The sequence below is a fragment of the Bison bison genome, unplaced genomic scaffold (assembly GCF_000754665.1).
Source record: "Bison bison bison isolate TAMUID 2011002044 unplaced genomic scaffold, Bison_UMD1.0 scf7180017864471, whole genome shotgun sequence".
NCBI lineage: Eukaryota > Metazoa > Chordata > Mammalia > Artiodactyla > Bovidae > Bison > Bison bison.
In genome coordinates this window covers 5,976,485-5,987,461 of record NW_011495032.1, presented here as the reverse complement: position 1 = coordinate 5,987,461, position 10,977 = coordinate 5,976,485, and the positions used below count along the sequence as shown (strand labels likewise).

Sequence of the window (10,977 nt, the reverse complement as noted above, 5' to 3'; positions counted from 1 at the left end):
AGTGATTGATGGGACCGGATGCCATGATCTTAGTTTTCTGAATGTTGAGCTTTAAGCCAACTTTTTCACTCTCCTCTTTCACTTTCATCAAGAGACTTTTTAGTTCCTCTTCACTTTCTGCCATAAGGGTCGTGTCATCTGCATATCTGAGCTTATTGATATTTCTCCCGGCAATCTTGATTCCAGCTTGTGCTTCCTCCAGCCCAGCGTTTCTCATGATGTACGGTGCATATAAGTTAAATAAGCAGGGTGACAATATACAGCCTTGACGTACTCCTTTTCCTATTTGGAACCAGTCTGTTGTTCCATGTCCAGTTCTAACTGTTGCTTCCTGACCTGCATATAGATTTCTCAAGAGGCAGGTCAGGTGGTCTGGTATTCCCATCTCTTTCAGAATTTCCCACAGTTTATTGTGATCCACACAGTCAAAGGCTTTGGCATAGTCAATAAAGCAGAAATAGATGTTTTTCTGGAACTCTCTTGCCTTTTCCATGATCCAGCGGATGTTGGCAATTTGATCTCTGGTTCCACTTAGCAAGCAACTATTGTTCCAGCTGAAAAAGTCATGGCAGTGAGGGTAGCAGAATGTATCATCCCCAAATATGTCACCTTGTGGCATGTTATTTTGAGCTGAAGGCAACTGAGAAGCACAAGATATAAGAAAAGCTTTGTCCTTCTCCTATCTATCTAAAAGCAGCACAGAAATTTACAAAGGAGTCCCTCCTTCCTTTATACTAGGAAAGACCAACATTCATCCCTGCAAACAACTCAAACTCTTATCGTTGAATAGCAAGGACTCAAAGCTGCATAAGAAGCCTTACTTCTATTTACCCTGCTTTTCCTTGAACCCTCCCCTACACTTTTCTTTCGTTTGACTTTAGCTGAAGATGGTATTTAGCTGGAATTCTAAGCCTGAGAGTTACTCATTCTCCCCTGGTATCTCCCATCTGTACAGGAGGTACACATAACAGTAAACTTCTGTTTTTCTCTTGTTAATCTTTCTTTTGTTACAGAAGTCTCAGCCAACAACTCAGAGGAGTAGAAGGAAAAATTATTTTTCCCCCTACAGCAATTACTGTTAGAGAGTATTAGCCTTTGTGTTTGTAAAAGTTATCATTTCTACTTACATAATATGCAATAGCTCACTGATCCCTGGAGAAGTGTGGCCTTTGTGTGGCTAACATCTGAAGACTGACTCAATTTCCCAAAGGGGGGTCAGACCAACTGCCACACTTTTGTGTCCAAATTGAGGGTAGAGGGAAAGAAAGTTAACTACTTATAGAACCAAACTGAAACATTTGGAGTCACTTATTTCAGGGACAGAATGAAGACAGCCAATGTAGGCACACAGAGGACACTTAACCTAACCTCATGGGGATGTACAACTCTTCCCAAAGGTTGGCACAGGACACCAGCCAAGCCCCCATGCAAGTCTGTTCATGGCAGCTCTATGCTTCCTTGTTCCCCTGACTCAGCTGCTCTGATCTAAATAAGAAAGAAGACCACCAGGCAACTAATCAGCCAACAACAACAAATAACTCCTGTATTTATCCCATGAAAAACACTTAAATTTGTCAGCAACTCAGAACTTATTACGTTCACAGTCTTGAGTTCTAAGGTTCGTGGGTCAAAATCCAGGTAATAAATGCATCTTTCTCCTTTGTTTTCTACAGAGTGCAGATTTTTATTTTTGATATACTTTTTGGTTATACTTTCTTAAGGTTTGGGTACAAAAAAAAAAAGATTAAAAGTGACAAAGATTATTCCAAGTCACATGTGGCAACAATCTGCTGTAGTATTACATTCCCAACAAAAAGAGAAAGACAACCTACAGGTCACACCTGGCCCGCCATCTGTTTTAGTAAGTAAACTCTACTGGAACACGGCTACGCCCAGGCCCACATGGCTATGGCCATGGTCATGCCATGGTGGCACAGTTGAGTACAATGACAGAGACTGTATGGCTACTATGACTGAAATATTTACTGACCTTTAATGAAAGAGGCTGCCAACTTGTGGTCAAGAGAACATAGTCATCACGCCTTTCTTTTAAACCTTTACACTAAAAAGACAAGCTGCTAAAGGTCATGCCTTAATCATGTCCCCATCCTCACTAACAAATGCAGCTTATATTTTGTTACTTTAAGCATTTTAAAAATTTTCTGATCAAGGACCAAGAAAAAAAATTATTCTTCAAATTTGAAGATAAAGAAAATTCTGGAATTGTCTCAAGTAATTAAGAGGAGGAAGGTAACTGAAAAGTCTTCAAGTCTTGACACAGCATAAGCCCTAAAGGACTCCAAAGACACAGATCAGGCAGACACTGTGAACACATTCCCCATACCAGGAGGCACCCAGAAAGGGAAAGAATCCCAACAATGAACCCAAGATTCAGGGTGTCCCAAGGTGGCAAGAATGCTCCAACCTCCAAGTACATCCAACCTCCAAAATATCCAAAGGCTGACCTCAGTCTTAGCCTGAGGAACTTCCCACATTAGGAAATCTGCTGCTTTCTTAGCTATCTGTTCAATTCCCAGGTGTGTTAGGATGTGTTTTCTTACACTGAGGTGAAATCTGCCTAATTTCATCATTCACTGACCTTAGCTCTTCTCCAAGACTGTTAAAAAACCAGTTATCAATACTTTACTTCCTGTTATATCATAGCTCCTCAGATAACTGAAGTATTCTTTCCTGAGACTGCTGAGCCTCATTACAACTGTGCTTCAAGATTCTTCACTGTACTCCTCTTCTCAAACCACTTTAGTTTTCCGAAATCATGTTTATCTCTCTTCCTTTTTAATACTATGGTTGGAGCTCCCCTTTTAAGCCCTTTCAGTTAATACAACGGATATGTTTCAGCAGTTACACTTCATACTGTTTACAAACTTTTTTTACACATACCTATTACATTCTACCTCTTGATCCTAACCCCTACATTTGTGTCAGACTTGTCATGATATACAGTCTTAAATCCAACCCATGATTCCAGCCTTTCAAAGTATTCATAGATCCTGATTTTGCCTTTCACATTGTACTTCCACTTACTGCCATCTGAAAATTCCATTAACCTAAGAGCTTCTCAGTTACCCAATTTTTAGAGCTAAACATCCAACATCTGACACTTTGCTTTAGAGTATATTTTATTTACGATAGGCTTTTCATCCTAAAATTACTATACTTAGTAAAGCTGATATTAAGATTAATTTGCATTCCTTAAGCAAACATTAACAGTTAGTGGCAGAGGTAGAGAAATCAGAGTGGATTAAAAGTGTGTCATATAAATAAAACATGAATCAAGGGAACTTCCATGCTGGTCCAGGGGCTAAGACTCCTTACTCCCAATACAGAGGGCCCTGGTTCAATCCCTGGTCAGGGAAAAAGATCCCACAAGCTGTAACTAAAAGATCCCATGTGCTGCAACTAAGATCCAGCACCATGAGATATAAGAAAACACATGAATCAACTTGAGACTGCTGCTGTATCGGTAAACAAAGGATGCTGCAGCCATCAAGCCAGTACATTTCAGCCACTGGACAGTGAGCCCTAAAGGAACTCAGGATGGAGACAACCAACCAGCCCACTGTGAAGCCCACGTAGTAGTCAGCCTCTGCAGCCACCCTGATGGTGCTTCTGAGAACACTCACGATGCTAGCCCCAGACAGCTGAAGTGTGTATCACAGGAATGACTGCAGTGAGCCCAGACTCTCACCTCTTCCTATACACAGTAAACCAAGGGCTTCCCTGGCCTGCAATGCAGGAGATCCAGGTTTGATCCCTGGGTTGGGAAGATTCCCCTGGAGAAGGGAATGTAACCCACTCCAATATTCTTGCCTTGAGAATTCCATGGACAGAGAAGCCTGGCAGGCTACAGTCTATAGGGTCAATGGATTGGTTCAAAATTGGGAAAGGAGTACATCAAGGCTGTGTATAGTAACCCTGTTTATTTAACTTATATGCAGAGTACATCATGCGAAATGCTGGGATGTATGACTCACAAGCTGGAATTAAGATTGCCTGGATCATATCAACAACCTCAGATATGCAGATGATACCACTCTAATGGCAGAAAGCAAAGAGAAACTAAAGAGCCTCTTGATGAAAGTGAAAGAGAAGAGTGAAAAACCTGGCTTAAAATTCAACATTGAAAAAACGAAGATCATGGCATCCAGTACTATCACTTCATGCCAAATAGATGGGGAAAAGTGGAAGTAGTGACATATTTTATTTTCTTGAGCTCCAAAATCACTATGGATTAACTGCAGCCACAAAATTAAAAGACACTTGCTCCCTAGAAGAAAAGCTCTGACAAGCCTAGACAGCATATTAAAAAGCAGAGACATCACTTTGCCAACAAAGGTGTGTACAGACAAAGCTGTGGTTTTTACAATAGTCATGTATGGATCTAAGAGTTGGACCCTAAAGAAGGCTGAGTGCTGAAGAACTGATGCTTTCAAATTGAGTGATGGAGAAGACTCTTGACAGTCCCTTGGACAGCAAGGAGATTAAACCAGTTAATCCTAAAGGAAATCAACCCTGAATACTATTGGAAGGACTGATGAAGATGAAGCTCCAATACTTTGGCCATGTGATGTGAAGAGCTGAGTCACTAAAGAAGATCCTGAGGGCAAGAGGAGAAGCGGGCGACAGAGGATGAGATGGTTGGATGGCATCACCAACTCAATGGACATTAGTTTGAGTAAACTCCAGGAGGCACTGAAGAACAAGGAAGACTGGTGTGCTGCAATTCATGGGGTGGCAAAGAGTTAGACATGACTTAAGAGACTGAACATCAATACATAGAAAAGTACTAAATTCCTTAATGTGAGATAGCTGGTTTTCTTTTATTAACACTAATCTTTTGATGATTATGACCAGGTCTTTGTTGCAAAAACTCCTATGAATCCGGGCTCCTCCTCCCCTCTTTGAAGCAGTCTCTCAGGGTTATTTGAGATATTGTCTCCCAAGCTTGAAGTCCTAAGAATGTCTGTCAGATAACATATAACTCTCAACTTTTAGGTTGTGCTTTTTTTTTTTTTTTTTCAGTCGACAAACCTGTACACAGCACTAGTTGAAGAGCTGAGGTAGGGTAGTCTGACATCTCTTATTTGTCAGTATAGAAATGAATTCTTTCTTATTATTTCTGCCTGACATAGAGTAAGCCCTCACCAAATATTAGCTATTATCTTCCTAGCTATGTAAGCCCCAAAAACTTCTTCATGGCACACCATCCTTCACCTAACCCTTTCTCATATTCCCTTTCCTGTCTTGAACCCACACTTATACTTACTCTTCCAAGGTTTCATAACTAATCTAATAGATCCTCTGGTAAATATGCAGTGAATATTGCCAAAAAACAAGCAGCCGCTCAATGAATTTCCTGGGCAACAATTACCCTTCAACTCCCTGTCAGGATTTACTGGGCCTCAATCTTCTTCAGGATCACTCCAGGCCTCCACTAAATTTTTATCAAACTGTCAACCACCTAAGCTTTCATTGAAAGCTTTCAGTTAACCCTCTGACTTTGACCCTGCATTCCCCTACCTTGCAAAGACAGTAGAAAAACTGACAATGTGAAGGAAAGAGACCATATAATTGAGAATTACTGAGGGGTCAAAAACGGAAAGGCTTTCTGAAATTGAATCAGCTTCTAAAAGACATTTCAATGAAAAATGTAATAGGATGGAAAAAAAAAAAGACACATTATAAAGGACATAGTTATACAATGACTATGAAGGAAAGAAGAAAGTCACTCTGTGCTCCATACTGGTCTCTGAAGAAGTCCAGCTAGTTATCCAAGGATGAAAGAGAACTGCAAGTCAAATGTTCCTTTTTCCTCTTTAAAATCAAGCCAAAACAAAATTCATTCAGCAGGTCTTTGTTATTTATTGCCTAGATATAGGAAAAAAATAAAACGCTGTCTCCAGATTATTACCTAAAATTCACTCTTCCATTATTGGGGACAATTATTTTTATCCTATTCCCACTATAGTTACTGCTATAAGTTATTTAATGTAGAAATAATAAAAAAATTTAATTACAGTCAAATAGTTAACTGAGGTTTAACTGGTTTAACTGGTATGTCACCCCACAACATGCCTAAAGACTCCAAGAGGACAGGATGGTGAATGGTATGAGGGATGATGCTTTAGCATCTCATCCTCAGTTATTACAGAGCAGTTCCCTTCCAAACAAATCTGTTTACAATTTAAAAGGCTTTCAATTAATTTTTTCAACTAAATCAAGACTCACTGAACATAATTAGAGAAGGGATGGGCTGAATCTAAAGAAAAAACATGAGATGACCTTATAATTCTTAACATTGCTGTCCAAGTTTTCTCCTGCTACTGCTAAGTCACTTCAGTCGTGTCCGACTCTGTGCGACCCCATAGACGGCAGCCCACCAGGCTCCCCCATTCCTGGGATTCTCCAGGCAAGAACTCTGGAGTGGGTTGCCATTTCCTTCTCCAATGTGTGAAAGTGAAAAGTGAAAGGGAAGTCGCTCAGTCGTGCCCGACTCCTAGCGAGCCCATGGACTGCAGCCCACCAGGCTCCTCTGCCCATGGGATTTTCCAGGCAAGAGTACTGGAGTGGGGTGCCATTGCCTTCATAGTGAAAGTGAAAGTGAAGTCGCTCAGCCGTGTCCGACTCTTTGCGATTCCATGGATTGCAGCCCACCAAGCTCCTCCATCCATGGACTTTTCCAGGCAAGAATACTGGAGTGGGTTGCCATTTCCTTCTCCAAAGTTTCCTCCTAAATATCTACAAATTTCACCTTTTAAAATTATATAACAAGTTTTAAGACTTCAGCACAGATAGATTTCCCAGTGAAAGAAAAGAAAAAGTATTAGCTTTGGATGGAAAACATTTCTGGGAAGTCTGGGGCTGTATGACAGGCATGCAAAGGAGATCTCTGAATACCTGGTTGTTAATATTAACATCCACGTTAGGGTGAGGAGCTGGCACAGGACTGTTTTCCATTTCAAGGTGTTTGAGCTTCTCTGAGGCATCTATGAATGCTGGAGGAAAACAAAAAAGGAAAATAGCCACTTAGTCTGCCATGCTGTCACAGCTTGTAAGTGTACAGACTCAGGCTTTCTTCACTGCCTCCCCTCAATACCAGTTACCATCAATAAAAGGTAATAATCCGTATCACCTTGGACCAGACATTCCTTCTATAATCAGGAAACTCACCATTGATTTGAGTAAGAGTTAACCTAAACAGGAACATTTCCTGTATCTGCTCTGCTCCTAAAATGCCACTCGATGTAGACTCTCCATGGCATGAGGGGTTAAGCTAGCTCACCAGCTAAAAGATTCAAAGAAAAGGCACAGAGCACCTGTGACACCACCCTTCCTTCCTAAGTACAACCCAAGCTCCTCCTGCAAAACCTTAGCACCTAGCTGTTTCTTCTCCTTGTTTCCTGACTGTATGGGGCCTAAAACTAAACTGATGAAGAACACACATTTATTAACTCACTGACTCAACCTATCACATACTGGTGACACCAGTCAGGTGTGATGCAGGACAAGCATCTTATCTTCACTACCTGCAACCAGGCTGTACAATACAAGTAAAATCCTCCAACCACTGAAGAGATGATACATTAAATACAATGAATTCTATTTCAACTAACAACTGTTAGGTGTTCTTATTGTGCAGGAATCAATTTGGTAGGAATTTGAATTTATACATTGTCCAAATAACAAAAAAAGCTACTGAATGATAAATAATTTCTAAGCAATCAAGGAGAAGAAAGGAGGGAAAACTATGAAGTCATTTCCTCTCAGTCAGAGAGATCTTCTAAAGTGTTCATCAATTAACTCTGTAAATCTGTCCCTTGGCTACACATTAGAATCAGGTTGGGAACTTTTAAGATACACTGATCCCCAGAGCTGACCCTAGAATAACAATATCAGATTTCTGAAGGCAGTTTTATGGCACAAGGAGTTTTTATTTTTTTTAATTTATTTTAATTGAAGGCTAATTATTTCACAATACTGTAGTGTTTTTTGCCATACATTGACATGAATCAGCCATGGGTGTGTACATGTGTCCCCCACCCTGAACCCCTCCTTCCATTTCCCTCCCCATCCCATCCCTCAGGGTTGTCCCAGTGCACCAGCTTTGAGTGGCACTTCTAGTTTTTAAAACCCTCTAGGTGATTTTAATGTACAATCAAAACTGAGAATCACTAATTCAACATTAATCACAAAGTCTTCCATATTCATTTTCTTACTTAATTGCCACCTCTTGTTTTTCTTATGCTTCAAATGGTTTGACACTAAATTTTAACATGATGATGCTGGGACCACAACACTTCAGCTTATGCTGTTAAATTAATACTGCTGGCTTGTGCTGGTGAGGGAGAACTGGTTAAAATAAAGCTTATTCTACTATTTCTGTTTGGCTGAGAAATATCCTGAGACTGTAGGCTAAATGCTTTTCTTTCTTATGTTACTATTTATTAACTATTTACCTAAGTCAATCAGGGTTTTGACATCATCACCAAAAGAAAATATAGAATAAATTGGACACCAAGATTCATATCTTGGTATAAGACCTTAATTCTTAATATCAAAATGCTCTAGCTTCATTGATTGACACTGAGCAAATGTTCTGAGTCTCAACTGGATAAGTCTTACTAATGAAACCCCTACATGATTCAAGAATTTCTTCTGTCATAACTTCCAACAGTATTTAAGCGCTGCCTGAATAGTTTCTGTAATGGAGCCCACTCACTGTAAGATATCTATGTCTGATATATGGCAAGAACAGTTTAAAAGATTCTTCCCTAAACTCATTTCAATTTGGCTTTGCTATATTTTCAAACTGCTGATTGAAGATTCAGTAAGAAAGTAACATAAATTCCCTGATATAAAAGGCTTCTGAGTATTTGAAACTATTAAGTCTCATTTGGTCTTGTCCTTTCTAAGCATCCTTAGTTTGTTCTACCAAATTCCTCAAAATCAATATAATCTCCTAGAAAGTATGTATTAAATAAACGTTGATTGTTCATACAACACTACTGCAGTGCTGAAAGAATTTTAAACACTTTTCAAATCCAGATAACTGTTGTTGTTGTTCAGTTGCTTCGTGGTGTCCAACTCTTTGCAACCCCATGCACTGCAGCACACTAGGCTTCCCTGTCCTTCACCATCTTCTGGAGCTTGCTCAAACTCATGTTCATTGACTCAGTGTTGCCATCGAACCATCTCATCCTCTATTGTCCCCTTCTCCTCCTGCCTTCAATCTTTCCCAGCATGAGAGTCTTTTCTAATGAGTTGACTCTTTGCATCAGGTGGCCAAAGTGTTGGAGCTTCAACTTCAGCATCAGTCCTTCCAATGAATGGTCAGGATTGATTTCCTTTAGGATTGACTGATTTGATCTACCTACAGTCCTAGGGACTCTCAAGAGTCTTCTCCAACACCACAGCTCAAAAGCATCAATTTTCTGGTGTTCAGTCTTCTTTACGGTCCAACTCTTGCATCTATACATGACTACTGGAAAATTCATAGCTTTGACTAGACAGACCTTTGTCGGCAAAGTAATATCTCAGTTTTTTAATATGCTATCTCAGTTTGTCACAGATTTTCTTCCAAATTAATTAATTAAATTAAAATTTTAATTTAAGCATTTTTTAATACATACAATGGACATAAAATGAAAATAGAATCAATGTTGCCATTCTATAAAGGAGACTTTTTATTTTAATCCCGAAAATACTTCACATTAAGCTAGTCTTGCTTCTGGCTGGATCTAAACACTGATGGCCTCTATCTGTTACATATCACATCTTTCTAGTGACAAAGAGTGACTATTTCTAACAAGAGACAGAGTCCAGAGCAAGGCTGTGAAAACTGGAAAATAACCAAAAACAATTGCTGCAAAAAAAGTACATGAGAAATACTGGCATTCGTTGGAGATACTGTGGGTTCAGCTCTGGATCACCACAGTGAAGTGAGTCATGTGAATTGCCTGGTTTCCCAGTGCATGTAAGTTATGTTTGTACTATATTGTAGTCTACTTATTAAACATGCAATAGCATTATGTTTAAAAAAATAAAGTGCATACTTTAGTTAAAAAATACTTTATTGCTAAAAAATGCTACCCATTACCTGACAATATAAGGTTGCCACAAACTGTCATTTTGCAAAAAAGCACAATATTTGCAAAGTAAAATAAAACAAGGTGCTCTGAATAACAGAGATGTTTTCTTAACCCGATAACTCTTACTTTTAAAAAATCAAATTAGAACATCATTCTGAAATTATGAATAAATCAAAGCTAATTTATGTTTGACACCACCCTTATGGCAGAAAGTGAGGAGGAACTAAAAAGTCTCTTGATGAAAGTAAAAGTGGAGAGTGAAAAAGTTGGCTTAAAGCTGAACATTCAGAAAACTAAGATCATGGCATCTGATCCCATCACTTCATGGGAAATAGATGGGGAAACAGTGGAAACAGTGTCAGACTTTATTTTTTTGGGCTCCAAAATCTCTGCAGATGGTGACTGCAGCCATGAAATTAAAAGACGCTTACTCCTTGGAAGGAAAGTTATGACCAACCTAGATAGCATATTCAAAAGCAGAGACATTACTTTGCCAACAAAGGTCCGTCTAGTCAAGGCTATGGTTTTTTTCCAGTGGTCATGTATGGATGTGAGAGTTGGACTGTAAAGAAAGCTGAGCGCCAAAGAACTGATGTTTTTGAACTATGGTATTGGAGAAGACTCTTGAGAGTCCCTTGGACTGCAAGGAGATCCAACCAGTCCATTCTAAAGGAGGTCAGTCCTGGGTGTTCTTTGGAAGGAATGATGCTAAAGCTGAAACTCCAGTACTTTGGCCACCTCATGCGAAGAGTTGACTCACTGGAAAAGATTCTGGTGCTGGGAGGGATTGGGGGCAGGAGGAGAAGGGGACGACACAGGATGAGATGGCTGGATGGCATCACCGACTCGATGGACATGAGTTGAGTGA

General features: G+C 39.7%; 1 protein-coding gene across 3 annotated transcripts in view; it reads right to left on the bottom strand.

Annotated features, from left to right (window-relative positions):
* Positions 1-10,977, bottom strand: part of EPB41L5 (erythrocyte membrane protein band 4.1 like 5) — a 164,441-nt gene that overhangs the window by 35,784 nt on the left and 117,680 nt on the right. For all 3 annotated transcript variants that reach the window (XM_010860803.1, XM_010860804.1, XM_010860805.1), the window contains one exon: positions 6,919-7,016. In XM_010860803.1, the coding sequence (XP_010859105.1) occupies positions 6,919-7,016 (98 nt within the window). The remainder of the gene's footprint in view (positions 1-6,918; positions 7,017-10,977) is intronic.